General features: G+C 66.6%; 1 protein-coding gene across 1 annotated transcript in view; it reads left to right on the forward strand.

Moving 5' to 3' along the window:
* Positions 1-5,509: 5,509 nt before the first annotated feature.
* LAMA5 (laminin subunit alpha 5) overlaps positions 5,510-19,651 on the forward strand; it is a 47,031-nt gene continuing 32,889 nt past the window's right edge. Inside the window, exons 1-3 of the mRNA XM_044262712.1 lie at positions 5,510-5,838; positions 10,368-10,520; positions 19,314-19,431. Coding sequence (XP_044118647.1) covers positions 5,533-5,838; positions 10,368-10,520; positions 19,314-19,431 — 577 coding nt within the window. The 5' untranslated portion in view covers positions 5,510-5,532. The remainder of the gene's footprint in view (positions 5,839-10,367; positions 10,521-19,313; positions 19,432-19,651) is intronic.

The following is a 19,651-nucleotide window of genomic DNA, read 5'->3' on the forward strand; positions in this document are numbered from 1 at the left end:
ACCCCAGCCAGTGCCAGGAGGGGCCCCCTCAAGAAAGGTGTGGGGGGCGGGGGGGTCTGAGAGCAGCTTCATTGTGGACCAGGACCTTCCTTTGCTCTCCCAGACGCACAGATGCTGGAGGAGCGGAGTCTGTGCCCTGCCCGTCCCTCCCCACAAACCCCTCCAGGCTGGGGCCCAAGGGCTGTTGCTGGAGCTTCTCCCTGAGGCCCAGAGAGGGGCTTCTGGTGGAGGGGGACAAGGGTGCCACTCTCCCGACATGACCCTGCAGGGGCCGCTTCTGACTCGCAGACCCCGGCCTTGGACGGGATGCGGGATGGGGACAGGAATGGGGTCATTGGGGCAGAGCAATGAGGGGTTCTTCCTGGGGGCCTGAGCCTTTCTCAGAATCGCTCCCCAAGTCGCCGGGCCCTCCACAGCCTGGCTGGCCTGGGGGAGGCAAACCCAAGAGGCTGGTCCTCCGTGCAGGGGCCAGGCCCGGAGCCACTGCTCAGCCAACGAGGCAGGACACAGCTGAGATTTAACTTAACAGAATGAGTAAGTCCAAGAGGTCAGCCCAGGAATCAACGCCCGCTGACTCTGGGGGCGGTTCCTGGAGGGTCCAGACCCCAGGCAGGAAGGGAGGCAGGGGCCGGACAAAGAGCAGGGTCACTCTTGTGTTCCAGGTGGAGGTGACAAGGTCAAGGTCCCCTGAGAGGGGAGGGGAGCAGGACACTCTTCAGCAAGGACGACTGGACAGAGGGGCACCTGCTCCACAGGGCCTGGTGGGCGGCGGTGAGGGGTCTGGCTCTTATCCTGAGCTGAGTGGAAGCCCCTGGGTTGGGTGGAGGGGGGGGCCGTGCGGGGCCACCTGCAGCTGCTCCAGCCCAGAGAAGCTCCCGGCTCCTTCCAGCGCATGGCGCACTCACAAAGCCATGTGGCTCAAAGTCATTCGGGGAAGGGGTCCCCTCCCTTCATCTGAAGCCCTAGAGGCTGCAGTAGGGGGCCATCCAGGCTGGACCCCAGACCATGAGCCCTGGTCCAGGGTCCCCGCACATCCGTGCCACTCTCGTGGCATCCTTGGAGTCATGTGGCCCTGTACTCCCGAGCACCCCGGGGTCATGCGCCTTTATAGCCAGTCCGCCTGTCCCAGGCACCAAGTGGGAGGAAGGCAAGCCCAGCTGGGGAAAGGAGCTTTGGGAACCCTCCTGGGAGAGCTCAGGATTGGGGGGAACGGCCAGCCCTGGTCTCCTGTGGCCCCTGTGCTCCGTCCCGTGGGCAAGTCCTCCTCCCACCATCAGGATGCCCACAGGTCAGGCCTGCAGTGGGCATCCCGTGGAGCATGGCCTGGGAGCTGGGCACAGAGCAGGCAGAGAGGGAAACTCCTGGGGTTCTGGGGTCAGAAGTTCCCCAGAGTAGGGACCTTGGCCGGGCAGCTTATGGGTCAAAACCATCTGTTCCTGATGGGGGTCAACTCTGAGCCTAGCAGACTGTGAGTTTCCCAGAACCACATGCCCTTGAAGCCAGGGAGAGCCCTGTGATGGCCCGCCAGGGCTGTAGGCAGGGAGGAAAAAGTACCACTCCTTCCAGAGCAGCAAGGGGCCTGCCTCTGGGCCCCCTCCTCATGCAGGAGCGCTGGAGCCCTCAGCTGGCCCCATCCTTCTGAGGGCAACAGTCCTTGATGTGGGGTCGGGGGGGACAGGGTGGTGGCGCAGGAGGTAAGGGGCGCTCCTAGCCTAAGGGAGGAGCCCAGCTGCTATTCTGGGCCTCCTTCCAGCTCTCGGGCCCTGGCCCCCATTCCTGGAAGCCTGTCCTTTGCCCACTGGCAGCTCCTAAGCTCTGAGCCGGTCCCATGGTGGGCTGTACCCACGAAAGGCCACGGGAAGGCTGTGGGCTGAGCAATGGCCAAGAGGGGACCAGGATTTCCCTCAGTCCTGCTGGGTTGATGACCTCCTGATGAGGCCTTCTCTCAGCGGCAAGTCTTCAGGGCGCCCAGCTGGTCTGTGTCTCCCTCCCACAGGACCGGGTTCTGCCGTGGTGGCTGACAGTGGCCACCAGACTCAGCTTGGTGCCTGCCCCTGGCTGCCCCCACCCAGTGGCTGGGGTACATGTTCTCACCAGCTGGGTTCCCTGGAAGGGCATCAGGGCAGCCTTCAGAAAGGGAGCAGCCTGCAGATATCCCAAAGCACAGAGCCAGCTACGCGGCAGGCCCTCTTCCTGCAGAGACGGGCTTCCCCAGCGGCAGAGCAGAGCCCTGTGGCCTCTCTCGGTGGGCGGGCGGCCCCCTGAACCGCAGGGCCTCCTCCGCCTCGCAGCTCTGCAGGGACACCACCCCGATGGCGACTGCACAGCTTCGCCCCAGAGCGCAGGGCCGGGGGAGAGCTGGACCCTGGGGACAGTAGGTCGGGCACAGTCATCCGTTACCGACTAGGACGGCGATGATGTGTGCGGAGCGAGTGGACACCCCCTGCCCCCGCTTTCCTGCCAGGCCAGCTTCCCCCGAGGTTATGGCTCAGGCTGTCAGAGTGCGGGTGCCCGGCCCCCCCCCACATCTGCCCTGGCGATGGCGCTGACTGGGGGGCTCCTGAGGATGCCTCCGCTGAGTGGGGAGCGGGGTAGGGGCTCAGGTGGGGGGGGGTCGTCCTGAGGCCAAGCTTATCTGGCTCAGGGTGAGGGCGAGTGGGCCAGGGCCGGGAGTACCTCTTCCCCCTCCCCCACCTGTCTCCAACCTCCCACTGGTCTCATTTACCCTGAGGCTGGGTGGGGAGGGGCTCAGGTTTGGGGCCTCCCCTCTGGTGGTGGCCAGCGGCTGGTAGGAGGAGGAAGACAGGCTGCTTCTGAGCCCCTCCCCGCCAGCGCTCCTGCCTTTGATAACCTGCGCCCGCACCTCCGCCCCACCCCCACCCAGGACCAAGGACAGAACGCCGGGCTGCCTGGTTGTCGGCTGGGCTGGGGGACCCTTCATCAGGGACCAGTGTCCAAAAGGTACCCAGTTAAGTGTCAGGAGAGAAAACGCGTGGCTGACCGAGTCCGTCCTCCTTGCTGGGGGCCCTCCTGACAGTCATGGAGCTTTCAGCCTCGGTTTCCCCACTTGTAAGAAGGAAAAGGGGCCGGCTCCCCTGGGAGGCAGAGGAAGACAGGAGCCATCAGTGGCTCGTTTGCGGGTGACTTGCCGGAAATGTGACATGAGAGGCCAGGGTAGAGGTGGGCAGAGAGGGCCCCGCCCTCCCCTGCCCTGCCCTCCTGCCCGCAGAGGGCCCCTCCAAGAGGCCAGTGTGCAGCCTGACTGGGACAGCATCTTCGCCCTCCCCGCTGCCCCCTCCCTGGGCACAGCAGCTGGCATGGGCACGGGGTGGGCACATTCTCCTGCCCACTTCGGTCCCCCCCACCCCAGTTGCTCCTGGGACAGCTGTCTGCCAGGAAGCCACTAGCCCCGAATTAACCCTTCCCGCACCAGGTGCCCTGGCTGACTTGGCACATACTCAGGCCACCCCTCCCCCCCTGGCCTGCTCTATGCCCTCAGAGGGCAGAGGCCTGGCCGCTAGGGGGCTCTGCCGGCTGCCCCCCACCCAGGGATGCTGGGAAACTCACCTGAGAGGAGGGTGGAGAGTGGGAGGGTCCCCAGCCTCCAGACCCCAGACCACCAGGACCCCCAGCTATCAAAGGGGTGCCAGGGTCCAGAGCACGGTGCGGTGATGTGCACGATGAGGTGATCTCTGGGCACAGGATGGGGGCAGGTCAAATTCCCATCGGGAAGCCCTGCTACTGCCCAGAGGTGGCTCTCCATCTGTCTCTAGCAAGGGGTCATGAATTAGCTCTTGAGCTGGCTTGTCTGCTTGGGGATTCCAGATGATTCCATGTCTCCCGCCCACCTTCTGGGCCAGCTCCTCCCCAACTCTAAACTTCTACAAAGGCAGCTGCCTCTTTTTGCCCTCCCCCAGGTGGAAGAACTAAAAGAAAATTTACAAAATCATGGAAGACTAGAGGGGAGGAGGGGGGGGTCATCCTCACTGCTATGTCCCAACTCCGAGGAGAAAGGGACACTCAGCTCCCTTGAGATACAGGATTTGGTGGTGGCCAGGGACACCCAGAAGGATGCGAATGGTAGAGCGCACTTCTGGGGCAGCTGCTGCCGCAGGACCCCCACCAGGACCAGCCGGCCACCACCCCAGACACTTATTCTACCCACCACCCAGGACTGTCCAGGGGGCCCCACGTGGGACATATGCACCCAGCTGGCCTGGCTCAGAGAATGGGGGGAAGCTGCCAGCCCAGCAGCTGCGCACCAGCCCCTCCCACCCCCCAGGCCTCCCTGTGAGGCCGATTTGGGCCAGGAGCTGGAGGGGAGGAGGAGGAGACCCAGTGGTCACAGCCACCGAAATGCAGAAACAGCTGGGACACAACCCTAAGCCCTGGCCTCTAGGTCCTGTGTCATTTCCCAAGCATCCTCCAGCGACTGGGGGCTGTACCAGCAGGGGGACCGGCCCTGAGCTGGGAGGGCTTGGCTGGCAGAAGATGGTGGAGTCACAGTCCTCCAAAGCACAGGCACCTCCAGGCACAAGGGCGAGCTCCCGGGTGACTAACAGCCCTGCTCAGTAGAAGTCCTTTGCAGCCCATCTTCCTGGCACCCTCGGGGTCCTGCGCCTCCTCCCTTTGCCACAGGGACCCCACAGTGGGCATCTGTGTCCTGTGCCTCTTGCTCCATTTCCTTATTTCAGAACATTGAAGAGCCAAGTACAGGTGGGAGTGGCAGAGTTGAATCTGACCTGTCTGCCGCAGGGACGCATGGGGTCCCCAAGAAGGGTCTTTCTTACTCCCTCTGATTTGGACTCCCTCTGGGCCCCCGCCCACAGCCACTTGTGGCTGGCAAGGGCTCACCTTCTCGGCTGCAGAAAGAGGCAGATATGGGGGGGGTTGCGGTATAAGGGGAGAAAAACCAAACACGGAACAGAGGAGTGAGGCTGCACAGAGTCTGCGGAGGTCACCCCGTGGAGTCCTGGGGAACCAAGCATCGGGGCTCCAGTGGGGGTCACTCTGGACACGGAGCCGCTTCTGGGATGGAGGTGGGAACTGGCCGGGGCCCTTGGTGAGGCAGAGGGCCCAGGCCGGCCGCTGCGCAAGCTTTCACCGAAGCGCCTGTCCCCGGGCCGCCGGGGGCGCTCGGCCTCCAAGAGGTGCCCAAAGTTAGGGAAACAAAGAGCGGAGCCGCCAGGCTGGGAAGAGCGGGCCGGGCGCCCGGGACCCGGGGACGCCGCTCGGGACCGGGAGCCACGCCCTGGGGTGGGGAGGGAGGTCGCGGTTGGGCCGCGTTCCCACCGCCTGGCCCGGGGCCAGCAGGTGCCCCTTCTGGGGAGGCCGGCCGGGCCGGGGTTCGAAGGGTTAAGGCCCCCGGCCGCCCCTCCCCCTCCTCGCCCCTCCCCGCCCCCTCCCCGGGGCGCGGGGCTCGGGCGCCCGGGCGGGCCGGGGCGGGGCCTGACGTCCGCAGGCGGGGCGAGCCCGCCGGCCACCGCCGCACTCCCTGGGCTCCCGCGGCGCGGCGGTCCCCGGAGCTGGAAGATGGCGAAGCTGGGCGCGCGGCTCGGCGCGGGGAGCGCAGGACGCGCGGCGGGGTCGCGGGGCCCCGGGCCGCTGCTCCTGGTCGGCCTGGCGCTGCTGGGCGCAGCGCGGGCGCGGGAGCCGGCGGACGGCGGCTTCAGCCTGCACCCGCCCTACTTCAACCTGGCGGAGGGCGCCCGCATCACCGCCTCGGCCACCTGCGGCGAGGAGGCCCCGGCGCGCGGCGCCCCGCGCCCCACCGAGGACCTTTACTGCAAGCTGGTGGGCGGCCCCGTGGCGGGCGGGGACCCCAACCAGACCATCCAGGTGAGCGCGGGCCGGGGATGGGTCGCCGCCGGGCGGGCGGGGTGGCGAGGACGCCGTCGCGGGGACGCGGGCGCCGGGGACGGACTTGGCGGGGAGCGCCCAGGTACGGACCGAAGCCCGCGCGCCCCGTCCCGACGCGCTGGTTCCGCATTTCGGGAAACGGGAGGGACCCCAGCTCGGCCCTTCAGGCTCGGCCAGAGGAGTGCGGGTCCCCGGGCGGCGGTGGCAGGGCGGGAGGGGGGCTGGTGCCCGTTCCCTGGCCGCTCCGAGTCCCGGGATCCTGGCGAGGGCGGGTCTTGGCTTCCACCGCGGCTGCCGGTGGGGAAGGGGCGGGCCCGCTCTGCCTTTCCCCGGGACAAGCTGCAACCTGCCGGCGCGCAGGCCAGGGGATGACGGCGGGAGGGTCGGGCTTCCTGGAGTTTGGAGGCCGACACTGGAGGCTCTCACTGCCTGTAGCGAAGGGTTGAAGCCGGGGATCTAGGGACATGATGGGACCCTTAAGGTGTGTGTGTGGGTGGGGGGGGGACAAACCATGGTATTTTTAATTGGGGGTGCAAACACAGATGCAAACCCTGGGCAGCATCTCTGCCCCACAGGTGCTGGTTTGTCGTCTTCAGTCTCCTTGAGGAGATGGGGTTCCAACCCCTGAAGGCACTCCAGGAGGCCCACCCAAGCCAGGAGTCTAGGTGGGGGCCGGGTTCTGGGGCTCTAGCTGCACCGGACACCTGACCGGGAAGGCAGCGCTATGAGGATTCTCTGGGCTTAGCTTGAGGGCTGGGATCCTGTGAGGCCGCTGGGCCACCCTTGGAGGCGGGTACTGTCTTCCCAACCCTCCCGAACCTTAGGGAGAGTGGAGGCCCCAGGGCGGTTGTAACCTGAGTCACCGCTGTTCTGGTAGAAGAGGCAGGGGGAGGGGAGGAGGGCAGTTGGAGGTGGATTAGCTAGGGTGGGTGATGAATGGAGGAACCTCCGCTGGCCCCCTTGCTTGGCCTGTCCGCTGACTGCCCCAGGCCCTCCCCTGCAGGGGGGAGCAGAGCGGGGTGGGGGGCCACCTGTGCCCCAGAGCCATCTGCCACGCATGCTGGCCTCCCTTAGGCTCCTGGGCTTACCTGTGTGCCCTCCCCTGTGCCCAGCACAGCTGATACAAGGGGTGTCAAACCCATGTTTCAGATAGGGAAACTGAGGCCCGGAGAGTTGTACTGTGGACACTCGCTGAAAGGCCCACTGTTGGCCAGGGTCTGGCGCAGGCGAGCAGTGAGAACCCGTCCCTGCCGCAGGCCCTTGGCACATCTGGTTGATGTTAGAGGCTGGGTGGCAGGAAGGAGCTTGTGTGGGGGTCTCCAGAGGGCCTGGCTGAGCCCTTGATGCCCCTTCCTGGCTCACCTGGGTCCCTTAGAACGCCCATCCTGTCCCCTGCGGGCCCCGGCTGAGTAGCTCCCTCGAGGACTCCTGGCTTTTGTCTCACTTCATGTGCTTAAGGGAGCAGCCTGGGGGCCCAGGTGAGAGCACCTTTCCTCTGCTTCTCCTTAGCTGTGTGCTTTCTCTCCCTGGGCCTCAGGCTTCTCATCTGCCAAATGGGTATGAGAGCCTGCTTCACCTGGGGTTGCGAGCATGGCGGAGGAGCGTGGGAAGCCCTCGGCTCAGGAGAGACCGAGACTGCTGACGCACATGGTGTCACGTGGGGGGACGCAGGCCCCGGGTGAGCGCGGACAGCCCTGCCCCCGCCGCTCCTGGCCTGGAGAGAGAGAGGCAGAGAGAGGCAGAAGCTCCCCTTTGAGCGTTGGGAGCACAGGTTAGCACTCCTGGTCTCGCTGCCAGCTGTGCTAGGAAGATGCGTTGGCCCGAGAGGTACAAGCCGCACAGCCATGTGGCCTTGGCTGCGTCCCTGGCCCGGCCAGTGCCTCTGCCTTCGCCTCTAGCTGCACGGGCCGCCTGCTTGCTGCCCCGACCCTGGAGTGGGCTGTTGAGAAGGCCTCGCCTGTAGTCCCCATCTGGAGCCCAGCTCAGGGTGGGGGGGCAGTGGGGGAGGAGCAGGTGCCAGGGAGGTGATGCCCTGCTTCTCTCTGTCCTGAGAGTTCAGTCTTGTGCTGACATGGGCGTTGGGTCCCAGAGGCTGTGGGGCCCGAGGATGGGGGCTGGCGGCGCCCAGGACCCCTGGAGGAGGCGGGACAGAACCTGGTGGACCTGGGGTGAGGCCTGCTGCTGTTTAGGCGAGTGGTCCAGTGGCCGCAGAACACGCAGAGGGCAACTGGGGCACGTCAGCCTCAGGTGGGCATTGCAGGAATTCCGGGTTGGCCCTGGGCCCTGCCGGGGAAGTCGGGGGCTCAGCTGCCGGCAGGGTGACTCACGGGGAGGGACCTTCTTGTCGTTGCTCTGTTTCCTCACTCTGTTCCTGGCAGGACCCTCTGTCGCAGAGGGTGGAGGGGCCCGGTTTCCCCAGCGCTGGGTCCGCTGTGAGCCAAAGCCAGGCCGACTGGCCGGCCAGGAGGCCCGCATCGTGGAGAGGCGCCCACTCATAGCCTCTGGGGACTAGAGTCACCCTGTTGGAGTCTCTGGGTGGGCCTGAGCAGAAACCTTCCTGGGACCCCTTGACCCAGCTTCCTCCTGGGCTTGGTTGCGGGGGCGTCTGACCCCAGGCAGCCTTTTCTGGAAGGCCCACCAACCCAGCCAGGTGGCCCTGCCCACCTCTTCTAGGAAGGCCCCCTCCCGCCCTCGGCCCCTCCAGGCCCCTGAGGCCACATGCCCACTGGTAGTGTGGGTCCCCTTCTCTCTCTACCTCCTGGGAGCTCCTCGCGGTCCTGGGAGCCGGAGCCCTGGCTTCTAGTTTGGGGTCCCCATTTGAGCTAGGCGGTAGAACTTCTCTGAGTGTCCCCTGCTGCTGCAGTCCCGAGGTACAGCAGCCCTGGGCTGCGGGGAGGGATTGCTCAGAGGCACAGGAAAGAGGGAGGGTGGGAGGGTGGCCGCGGGGCGGGGCGGGGGGGCAGTGAACAGAGGACCACTAGTAGCGGGGCAGTCTCAGGCTCCTTGATAGGGAAGAAAGCAGGGAGATGTGTGGGTTAGCCGCCTGGGGTGTCTGGAGCCCTGGGGCCCCTGCCGAGGGGGTGTCATGTGAGCTGAGGCAGGACAAGAGATGAGGGTCCAGAGCCCACTGGCCCGAACGAGGTCTGAGCCGGGGCAGCCCGTGCACCTAGTCTCAGGGGTCCTGGGAGCCTGCTGGGTGGGAGGCGGGTCCCACAGGTCCGGTGCATGAGGTCTCTTGGACCCAAGCCCACAGGGGAAGCGTGGTGCAGACCCGCATTTGTGGGGGCTTGCTGGGGGCTCTCCATGGCTGCCAGGCCTGGGATTGGGGCAACAAGGGTCTCCCACGCTCCCACCTCCAACTCCTAGGACAAGGTCTGGCCCCCTGGGAGGTTGGGAGGGGTGCGGCAGCCGCATTTCCCAGACACAGCCTCTGGGGCCTCCATCGATGCCAAATCCCAGAGGGCTGCCTTTGTGTGCCGGGAGATGGCAGGTCTGGTTTCCTCCGGGGTGGAGGCTGGGCCTCTTCTCGCCAGTGGCCAGGGACCAGCTATGTTCCTCGTCCCCCGCACCGGCCCGTGCCCCCGGCTCCCAGCACCTGCTCTTCCCTGACAGGGACATCTCTGTCCCTCAGGGGACAGGCCCCAGCAGGTGGCTGGACCAGGACAGAAGCAGCTGCCAGGCCCCGTGTGGGACCTGCTAATCTTTCCATGGCCAAGGCAGGTGCTGGCGTTACCCCCACTCTTCAGATGGGGACGCTGAGGCTCTTGGCACCGTGACTTGGCCTGGTCCCAGGGCTCGGAAGCAGCAGAGCCAGGAGGTCCAGGCCTAGCCTGGAGGCTGCCCACACGCCTCCACTCTGGGGCCTCTCCCCACAGGCTGCTAGAACGGCTTAATTCCTTCTCTCTGGAGACCCTAATCCAGGCTCTGGGTAAGAGGGGAGGGTTGTGGGGGAGGGGCTGGAGGCCCTGGGGGGTGCAGTTTGGCTCTCCCCATCGTCCTAGCCACCTGGACCCCACCCCACCCTGATGTTCCCGGGCCTTCTGTCTGGGGACTATGCCCCCCACCCCCGACCAGCCCTCTTTCTGCCTGGGTTCCGGTTCCACGGACCTTTGGGTCCTGGGCTCCCTGCTTCCCCCTGGCCCCAGGCTCCCCACCTGTCTGGAGCTCCCCACCTGTCTGGAGCTCCCCACCTGTCTGGAGCCCACCCCCACTTGCAGCGTAGGCCTCAGACGCCCCCCCCCCCCCCAGAGAGGCACACAGGGATTTTCCCACCTAAAGCGGGTGCCCTTCTCCTTCCCTGCTCTCCTCTTTCCCCTGGGGGGGTACGACGGTCCCTCCCCAGAGCTGAACCCCCAAGCCCAGGACGTAGGAGGCACTCTGTGCTTGCCGAGCGAGCGGGGAATGGCAGGAGAGGGTCGGCAGGTCGGGGGTGCAGGGCTGGGGGGTGACCGAGGGGCAGGGTGCCAGCCCCCCACCCCCGCCATCTGACCGCGTCTGCCCCCCCCCAGGGCCAGTACTGTGACATCTGCACGGCCGCCAACAGCAACAGGGCACACCCCGTGAGCAACGCCATCGACGGCACGGAGCGCTGGTGGCAGAGCCCGCCCCTGTCCCGGGGACTAGAGTACAACGAGGTCAACGTCACCCTGGATCTGGGCCAGGTAGGGTCCCCACCTCGGGAGCGGTGGCCGTGGGGCCTGGCGGGAGCTGCAGGTGGCAGGCCCCATGCCGACGGAAGCGTGGCCGTGGGCACCTTCTGTGTCCTGCCAGCACCCCTGCCGCACGCAGGGGGAGAGGAGGCGGGAGGGGGCTTCCCAGAGGTCACAGTTTGGGTCAGGGGACAGCTTGGAGGCGGGCCCAGATGCTGGGAGGCCCTGGTGTTTACTTGGAGGAATTCCTTTGCCTGGAGCCTGGCGCTGCCTGGCAGCCGTGGGAGGGGCCCAGGCCGCGGAGGAGGCTCTGGAAGTGGACATTCCTGGCATACCTGTGCTGTCCGGGCCACCTTGGGGTCAGGTGGACCACCTGCTCAGGCCACCGCTGTAGGCCGTCCTTGGCCTTTGAAGCCCCAGCTCCTAGGGGGCAGGCATTTCTGCCTGAGCGATGAGCCCTGCTCGCTAGTGGGATTCGGGGCGGGGGTCAGACTCCCTCAGGCTGTGTCCTGCTCTGTGGGGGGCTTGGCCAGTGCCTGGCCCTGGTGACCTGCCTGTGAGACGGGCCGGCAGTCCTATTGCCACGGGGGGGTGCGGTGGGGACAGGGCGATAAAGCTGAGCCTGGAAGTGACTGACCCTGGGCCTGCCTGGGGTCCCAGCGACGAGCTCTGTCCTGCTGGAGCCCTGCCTGTTCACAGTGGCTGGCTTTGCCACTGTCCTGGGTGTGACCAGGGTGATGTCTGCTCCTTGCTGGGCCCCTCCCCCCCCCCCCCACTGTTGTTAGGAGAGGTGGGGAAGTGGCTGGAAGGGTGGGGCCCAGAGGGGAGTTGGGGTATTTTGCTGGTGTCCCTTCTGCCTGAAGCCTGGAAGCTGGCAGGCCTGGCCCAGGGGAAGGTGAGCCTGGAGGGGAGCGGGTTCCTTCGTTAGCCCTCGGTTATCCTCGGTTATCCCCTCTGGAGAAGCAGCCCTCGTGCAGGGGGAGGAGCCAGGCTGGGGTGGACCAGACTTGGGAGGGGGCTGGTCCGCGCCCTGGGTTCAGCTCACTGGGTTCTGATCACATCCGTGCTGTCCTGTCACCTGGAGGGAGTCTGGGAGGGGCATCAGAAGCCCTGTGGGGCCCTGGGGTTCTCCTCTCTCTGGCACTGCCTTTGGGGGCCCATGGGCGGGGAAGGAGAGCTTCTTGCTCGTCCCGGGGCCGTGGGAGGGAACTTGTGCTGAGCTGGAGTGTTCTTCCTGCCTCCTCTCCTGCTCTATGGGACAGACCTGGCTGGGGCGTGGGGGGGTGGGGAGGGAGGAAGGCGGGGAGGGAGGAAGGCCCGAGCCCAGCCCAGTCCTCATGGCATTGCCACGGTGGCCGCAGCGCACGTGGACACGAGGCCCCCCTGAGGTGCCGTTAGGGGCCGGTGAGGGGCTCGGATGGTGCTCGGGGCTCCGGGGCCCCGGCCTCCCCATCTGTGAAATGGGCTGGCGCTGATGAGGCTGGCCCTGTGTTTGCCTTGTGCACTGGTGCACTGAGTGGCTGTCACAGCATATCCTGACTCTCCAAGCCTCAGTTTCCCCAACTGTGAAATCACAGAGAAGAACACGGGAGGGAGGAGTGACTCACCCATCCGGAGGGTCCCACTCCTCTCTCTCCCTCCCCCACCCTTCCTTCCCTTTTTTCCACCCTCCCTCCCACCCATGTCTCTGTCCGTCCACCCACCGTCCTCTCCCTGCCTCCCTCCCCTCCACCGCCTGCAGATGAATCCCCCTAAGCCTGTCTTGGTTTGGCCAAGGGGCTGCCGGTGTGGATGGGGAGGGAGCGGACACGGACTGCCTGCTCACATGCTTTGGAGTCGGGCGTTGTAGACGAACCCAGGGTCTGGCTGTGTGGGAGCGAGAAATCGCCTTCCTCCACATGTTTCCCTGCAGAGATGGGGTCCCAGAGGAAATTCCCGCGTTCGCCGCCACCGCTCCCTTGGAAAGGGAGCTCCTTGCCTCTTCCTCCCTGAGCCACTGAGCAGCAACTGGGTCCCTTGGCGGGGAGCCCCTGCTTGCTGGGGTGGGGGATGGAGGCCAGGCCTGGCCCTCAGTGCCCCATTGCAGGGCAGGGGCAGGAGTAGCAGGGACGTTTCCGGAGGGGGGGAGGCTTGGAGCATCAGGGGGAATGTTTGGGGGCCTAGAATGTGGCCCTCTCAGGGACCTGGGGTCTGAGCCCTCAAGAGCTCTTTGTCTGTTGAGGTCCTGAGGATGTCCCCAGGGCAGGACCCTCTGAGCCCACTTCTTGGCGCAGATGGGGCCCCAAGGGGCCTGGCCAAGCTAGCACAGCCCAAGGGGCAGAGCCCAGGGGTCCTGGCCGCGTACTGGGTTTGACCCCTTTGGGAAGGGCGTGCTTGGAGGCATGGGTCCTGGGTGGGGCTGGGCTTCCGAGAGGAAGCCAGGCCGAGCGGGCAGTGGGTCTGGGCACGCCCCCTGTGGCGGGCCGCCAGCAGCCTTTGTTCTGGGATCTGGAGCGGATACCCTGGGAAGGGGGAGGAGGCAGCTGGCACTGGGCACCAGGGGCCTTCCTGCCCCCAGGAGAGCCGAGAAAGGGAGCAGGGAGGCTGCATGCCCTGTGGGCGGGCAGAGAACTGATGGCACGTGATCCCTGCCATGTCTGGGGGCACAGGAGCCCCGGGGGGCCTTTGTGAGCCTGTTCCCTCTTGCCCTGAGTCACCTCTCCATCCTCTTTCCATCTCACGGTAGGCGGGGGACAGTGGGACCCTCTTCCTTCCATTTGGTAGATGGAGAAACGGAGGTTCTGTTGAGTCAGGTCCTGGCTGGGAAGGGCGCGGGAGGCCCAGGCCCGAGGTCCCTGCCGCGCTTGCCTTGTGGACCTTGTCCAGGAACCCTGAGACCTGAGAGAACAGAGCTGTTGGTCTGACGCTGCTGGGCGCCGGCCTCTGAAGTGGGTGTCCTCCGGAGGGGTGCAGTCCCAGGGCCTGCCTGGGGTGCTCCTGGGGCCTCCTGCCAGCCTGAGGCTCCCCTTCCCTGAACCTAGGGCAGGGTGGGCGTCGTTTCTGACAGCCCGGGTTCGGGGGGATAGGTGCTGGCTCGGGCGCCCTGCCCCCACGGGGGGGCTCTGGACAGTGTCTCAAAGAGCTGGGCAGAGATAGCGGGGGCTTGCTGTGGGGGGAGACCCCCGGCCTTTCCAGACAGCCCTCTGGGGCCTGTCGTGGGGGAGGGACTCTCCCCAGCAGGCCTCTCCCTTCCCTGCCCGCTGCAGCCACACTGCCCAGACCCGGCTTCGGGAGGCAATGCTGATCCCTCCCAGCCGTGTTCCTACCTCTGACCGGGCAGGCCAGCCCTGTGTCTCAGCCCTCCAAGGCCAGGGGCAGGGGTTTGGTAGGGGTAATGGTGCAGAGGGGCCAGCTGCAGCGTCAGGGTGTAGGCTGGGGTAGTTGGGCATGAGGCCAAATGTTGAGGGCTAGAAATGCCAGGGTCAAGGGTCTGTGCACTCCCTAGGGGACAGTGGGGAGCCAGGGCGGACACCGGCTGCCAACCACCCACCAGACAGGGCGTACTGAGGAGCAAAGCTTTGGCACAGCTGCGAGCCATTGCGGGTGAGCCCTTCCTGGGCACTTGGGGAAACTGAGCCAGGGCGGAGTGACCGAGACCCTGGTGCCAGTCTCCGGAGTTGACGGTGGGCTTGAGGACAGCCCGGCCATGTGGGCTGTGGCTCCTGGGCTGTTTCCGCTCTGAGTGCGGGGATGAGAGCTCCTGCATGTGGGCCGAGGGCCTTAGAGCACGTTGGCTGCTTTGGCTGTTAGGGTCCCCAGGCAACTCTGCCCTGCCCGCCCCGGGTTCGCGCAGTGTGTCGTCAGAGGCCAGCTGGCTCGGGGCTCCCTGGGCAGGCCTCCTGGTCCCAGGGTGCCTGCTGGCCTGCTGGCTTATTATGAGGCTACGGCCGCTGGCCCAGCTGTCTGGCCCGGCTGGGCACTCAGCCATGTGGCCGGCACCCTGGGAATGTCAGTGGGGTTGTTCAAGGGAAGTGGCAGGAAGTATGGGCAAGGCTGGCCGGGCTCTGGTTACTGAGCCCCCACCAGGGACAGGTGTGGGGGCTGGACTGGACACGGGCCTTTGAGCTGGGCTCCCGGGGGGAGGACACTGGGGGTCCTGGTGGCGTCCGTGGGGTAGACACCCCTTCTCCAGTACGGGCCCCGCCTCTCCTCATGAGAATGAGCAGGTTCCTTTGCTCAGAGGACGTGGGGCCGGAGGCGCCGCCCGCGCCCAGGCCTGGGGGCCATTTGTCGCCAGCCCTGCGCATCTCGCTGACACGCTTGCCGACGCGCTTGCCTGTGGCGGTCGGGGCGTACTCAGGCTGGATCTGTGCCTCCCCACCCCCTCCTCTCCCCCCACCCCAGTGGGCCCCCAAAGCCTCCGGTTCTCTATGTTTAAACAACCCCACGCACTGGTCTCCAGTAGCACCGCTCACCGAGACTAAACTGTTTAGGTTTGGGGGCTCCCCTTGGGGATAAACTCTGTGTCCTGTGGTCCATGACTGACCATCTGGCCTGACCCGGGCCAGGCTGCAGGAGGAGGGGACGGGGACAGCCCCTGGCGGTGGGGGTCTTGGAATAGCCAAGTGCTGAGCCATGTAGGATAGTCGTCCTCCGCTCTCGCTGGCGGGGCCCCGTGGACCTGTCTGGGCCCTCCCAGCCCCTCTTCCCCAAAGGTCTCCCCCCGCGCTGCACACCTGTGCCCTGAGTGCCCCGACTGGCAGAGCGAGGCCCAGAAGCCACCAAGCACATCCTGCGTTTCCGTGTTCTGCTCTCCTGCCCGCGACCCCTGCCCCTCCTGGAGCTTGCCAGGCTGGTCGGCCGTGCTCATCCAAGCAGCTGGGGCTCGAGGAGGCACGCCCGCCCTGCTCTGCCATTTCTCTGTACTGTTCCAGATGGGGGTCTCTGCGGGAAGGGTGGGCGGATCTGGGGGTGCGGGGCCCTGAAGGTGGGCTCTGGCATTCTGGGGTGGGGGAGGATCCAGGAGGTCTGGGTGTCCCAGGGCTCACTCCAAGGGGAAGCCCGGACGCCTGGCTAGGAGGGGCTTCCTGCTTCCGCCCGGCCATAGCCTGGGACCCTGGCCCGTCCCGGGCATCAGCGTGGGGCCCTGCTTCCTGTGGGGCCAGGGCTGAGTCACAGACTGCCCAGTGATTCACGCTGACCGGCCCAGCGGAACGGGGCTAGGGCGGGGGATGGCGGACAGGCTCCCTCCTCCCCTGGGACAGGGGCACGAGGGCCAGCCTGGGTCTTCCCAGCCCCGAGATCGGCCAGAGCCCTGCCCTTGGTGACGTGGGTGCCCCAGCCCAAGTGGCTGCTGACCAGCCGTCCCTCTCTGCCCCCCTTCCCGTGCCTGGGGGCTCCAGAGGCCGCGGTGGGGTCTGTGGCAGCAGCGTTCTTGTTAGCCCTCCCCGTGTTGTCCAGACCCCAGCCCTGTGCACAACCCACGCCCCCCCTCCCTTGCAGCATCCCCACCAGGGCCGCTGACTCCTGCTTGCCCACTTCCAGGAGTGGGTGGTATCTGCCCGCTCTGCGCTCTGGGGAGACACTGTGTCCCGACCCACACCCCTGCTATGTTTGTCTTCCTACTGCCCCCCCGTCCCTGTCCTGGGAGTGGAAGGGACAGCCGGAGCCCTGCAGCCATTGAACCCTGGAACCCACCCTGGCCTCTTGCCCCGGCCCCAGCCCCCCTCCGGCCATGGTCCCTGGGGCTGTGCTGCCTGCTGCGGAGCCCTGACCCTCGGCGCTCAGGCCAGGCGTGGGGGCTGGGGCCGCGGCAGCCGAGAGGCAGGTCCGGCTGCTGTGCTGGAGACGTGCCTGCCCCCAAAATAGCCCAATTTTTAAAAATAACTCAGCAGGCTTTTGTTCGGCTTTATGTGTTAAAAGACATTTCTTTTCTTCTGCCCAGAACTTTGCGGCAGCAGGAAAGGTCAGCCCCGTTGGCGGTAGCGAGGAGTGGGCAGGCCAGTGGGGGAAGGCTGGGTCTTGGGGGGTACAGGGGTCGGCTTGTGCTCCCAGGGCCTGTCTGGGGCCGCTGTGGGGTCCTGGCAACCCAACCCCACTGGGGACAGATGGGGCATGCAAGGTGCGCGGCTGCCTCCCCTCCAGCCCAGGGCCATGGGGACAGCAGTTGAGGGCCCGTGTGACTGGCCAGGTGGCACACGGATGGAGGGTCCTTAAGCGGGTCCCAGGACGCTGCGCATGGGGGCGGATGCTTCCCCACCCTGGTCCTGCCTGATCCGTGCGTTTGAGTCAATATTCGTGCAAGTGCTCTGGGCTGGGAAGAATGCGACCAGCGCCGACCTGGGGGAGGGACAGAGCTGGCCAGCAGAGAGGGCAGCCCGGCGGCCTCGCTCAGGGAAAGGCGGGGGTGGGTCCCAGGGGGGCTGGCTGGGAAACTAAGTTCCTCTGGGCTTTGGTGGGGGCCGAGCTGCCGGCCACCCCCCAAGAATGGCCTGTGGGCGTCCCGCACAACCCAGTGTCCCCCACTCCCCACCCTTCTTGCTGTGACCCCTTCCTCACAGAGACCCCTCCTGGCATGGGAGCCATGGGAGGTCCCCCCAGAGCTCCCTGGAACGCCTGAGGGTCAGCCAAGGTGCCAGGTTGGGTGGAGGGTCAGCAGCCCCGCCCCCCAGCCACCGACTGAAGCCCCTCCCCCAGTGGGTGGGGCTAGTGCGTGGAGGACGTCAGAGCCTGGCTGCTCCCGCTGCTGGTAAATAAGCCCGTGCCCCCTCCCACCCTGGGGAGAGGCGGCTCCGGGCAGGAGCTGGGCCAGTCTCTGCGACCCCAACGCGGCCTTCTGGAAAGGGCAGGACTCAGAAGGCCTATCTCAGGGGCCCAGACCTCCCTCCCCCTCCCGCCCCCATTCTTAGCAGCCTGTGCCCAACTTCCCCGTGGGGTCACCACAGTGGCCTCAGGTTGATGGGGGGTGGGGGGCTGACTCTGGGCCTCGGGCAGCCCTAAAGGAGCCCGTGCCCTGTGTGGTGGGGCCCCCCTGCTCTGGGCCCTGCCCGCCAGGTCCAGGGAAGGAGGTACTGGGAGGACCCACTCCTGGGGCTGGTGGGGCGCTGATGAGGGTGTGGGGGATGGCCCGGAGCGGGATGTCACCCCTGAGGCTGGTGCACAGTTCACTGCCTACCTGGGGGTGCCCGTGGGAGGGGCCTGGGATGGCGGTATGGTTTCCCATCCCAGGCCCCCGAGGGGGCATGTCCACTGGCTGTGTCTGCCCTTGTCTGGGACCTCCCACTCCTCTTGAGTGTCTGGCCCTCCCAGTGCAAACTGGAGATGTCTCAAGTCCCGCTGCCTTCCCTGCCTGGGGCTCCCCGGAGCTGAGCACACCCTGCCCAGAGGCGAGCCTGGACAGTGGCCCTGCCTGCTTTCTTGTTCCCTTGACTTTGGGGCAGAGGGCTGCGAGCGGGGGAGGCACTGGCTGGCCCTCAGAGCCCCAGGGCCTGGAAACCACCATGCCTCCCTGCAGCGATCGCTGCCCTGTGGTCGGCGCGCGCGGAGGCTGAGGCTGGGGTGGGCGCTCAGGTGCCAGCCCGGGAAGTGTGTGAGCGGGGACGCCCCAGACAAGTGCGGCTGGGCGTGTGAGGGTGGGCCTCTCTGCGGGTATGCCCTCGGAGGGGTCTCGGTGGCCCTGCCTCATCATTGAGCCCACAGGCAGGTCTCAGGGCCCTTTCCTAGGAACTGGGACCCGGGACTGGGGGCTCTGGGTGCTGATGTGGGGATCCCTTGCCATGTAGTACGTCCCCGGGGTGTTGGATGAGGGGTACCTTTGTCAGCGAGAACCCAGCCAGATGGGGTTGGGGGGCCAGGGCTCAGACCTGCTGGGGTGCAGGCCTGGGGGGCCAATCGACAGAGGAGGGGCCTCAGCTAGCCCCCAAGGGTGCAATACACAGGGGCATCCCAGGATGCCGACCTCCGGTCTGGAAGAGGTGAGAGGCAGGCATGAGCGCTTCCTGGAAGCGGGGTTGTGCTGGGACCAGCGACAGAACAGGACAGGCGGGTCTGGCTGGGGCTCGAGGGGTTCTTGGGCCTCTGGAGGTTCAGCTTCGCCCTTCCCCCTGTCTCAGAGCTGCCCTGACATGCCCAGGGCTCCATGATGCTCCAGCTTCCAACTCCTGGGCTGCCTACGCCACCAGGGCCTCCTGAGGAGGACAGGGCCTGTCCCTGGGACCTCGGTGGCCATGGGCCAGTCAGAGGGAGAGGGGGCAGGTCCTGAGTCAGCCCTGAGAATGACGAGGGGCTAACCAGGGTGGGGCTGGGGCGGGGGCCCCGTCCTGAGAGCTGCCGGCTGTTTGGAGAGGCCTGTGTGGGAGCTGGGCTACCCTCCCGCCACCTGCCCAGGCCTGGCCGCCGGAGCTTCGGGGACCGTAGAATGAGCTCCTGTCCAGGCCGGCTGGCCTCAGTGCCTGGACGCTGGACAGGCTGCCCCTGTGTGCCCCTGCCATCCCAGCCCCCACAGGTCTGCCCGTGGCCTCAGAGCCTGACCCATGTGCTTCTAGGGCAGCGATGGAGGGAGGCACCCCTCGGCCCAGGAGGGGAGAGATTCAGAAACCGTGGGTTCCCACCCTTTCTCTCTGTGTCCCCGGTGCCGGTCTCAGCAGCCACGGGCCCAAGTGAGCTGGGGGCCGCTCTCTGAGCTGGCTGGCCCCCACAGGCCAGATCCCCAGATGGCCAGTGTGGGAAAGGAGCCCACGTGACAGGGTGGGGCGGCACCCCGAGTGTTGGGGGCCCTGAGCTGAGTGGAGGGGGCCTGGGACGTCAACACCGCGCCCCCCCCCCCAGGTCTTCCACGTGGCCTACGTGCTGATCAAGTTCGCCAACGCGCCGCGGCCAGACCTCTGGGTGCTGGAGCGGTCCACAGACTTCGGCCTCACCTACCAGCCGTGGCAGTTCTTTGCTTGTGAGTCCCTGGGTGGGGGCTGATGGGGGCCGTCCCCTGGGGTGGGCTGCTGTGGCTGGGCTCCTTCAGCGTCCCCGCATGCCGGGCCAGCCCTCATGCCCTCCCTCCCGCATGTGTCAGGGGCGTCAGACGTGAGTTCCCAGGGCAGGTGTGTGGTAAGCAGCTCCTGTCCCTGATGTGGGGCATGGCTGGGCCCAGAGGCTGGTGGTACCAGGCGTCC

This window comes from Neovison vison, chromosome 8, assembly GCF_020171115.1.
Source record: "Neovison vison isolate M4711 chromosome 8, ASM_NN_V1, whole genome shotgun sequence".
Lineage (NCBI taxonomy): Eukaryota > Metazoa > Chordata > Mammalia > Carnivora > Mustelidae > Neogale > Neogale vison.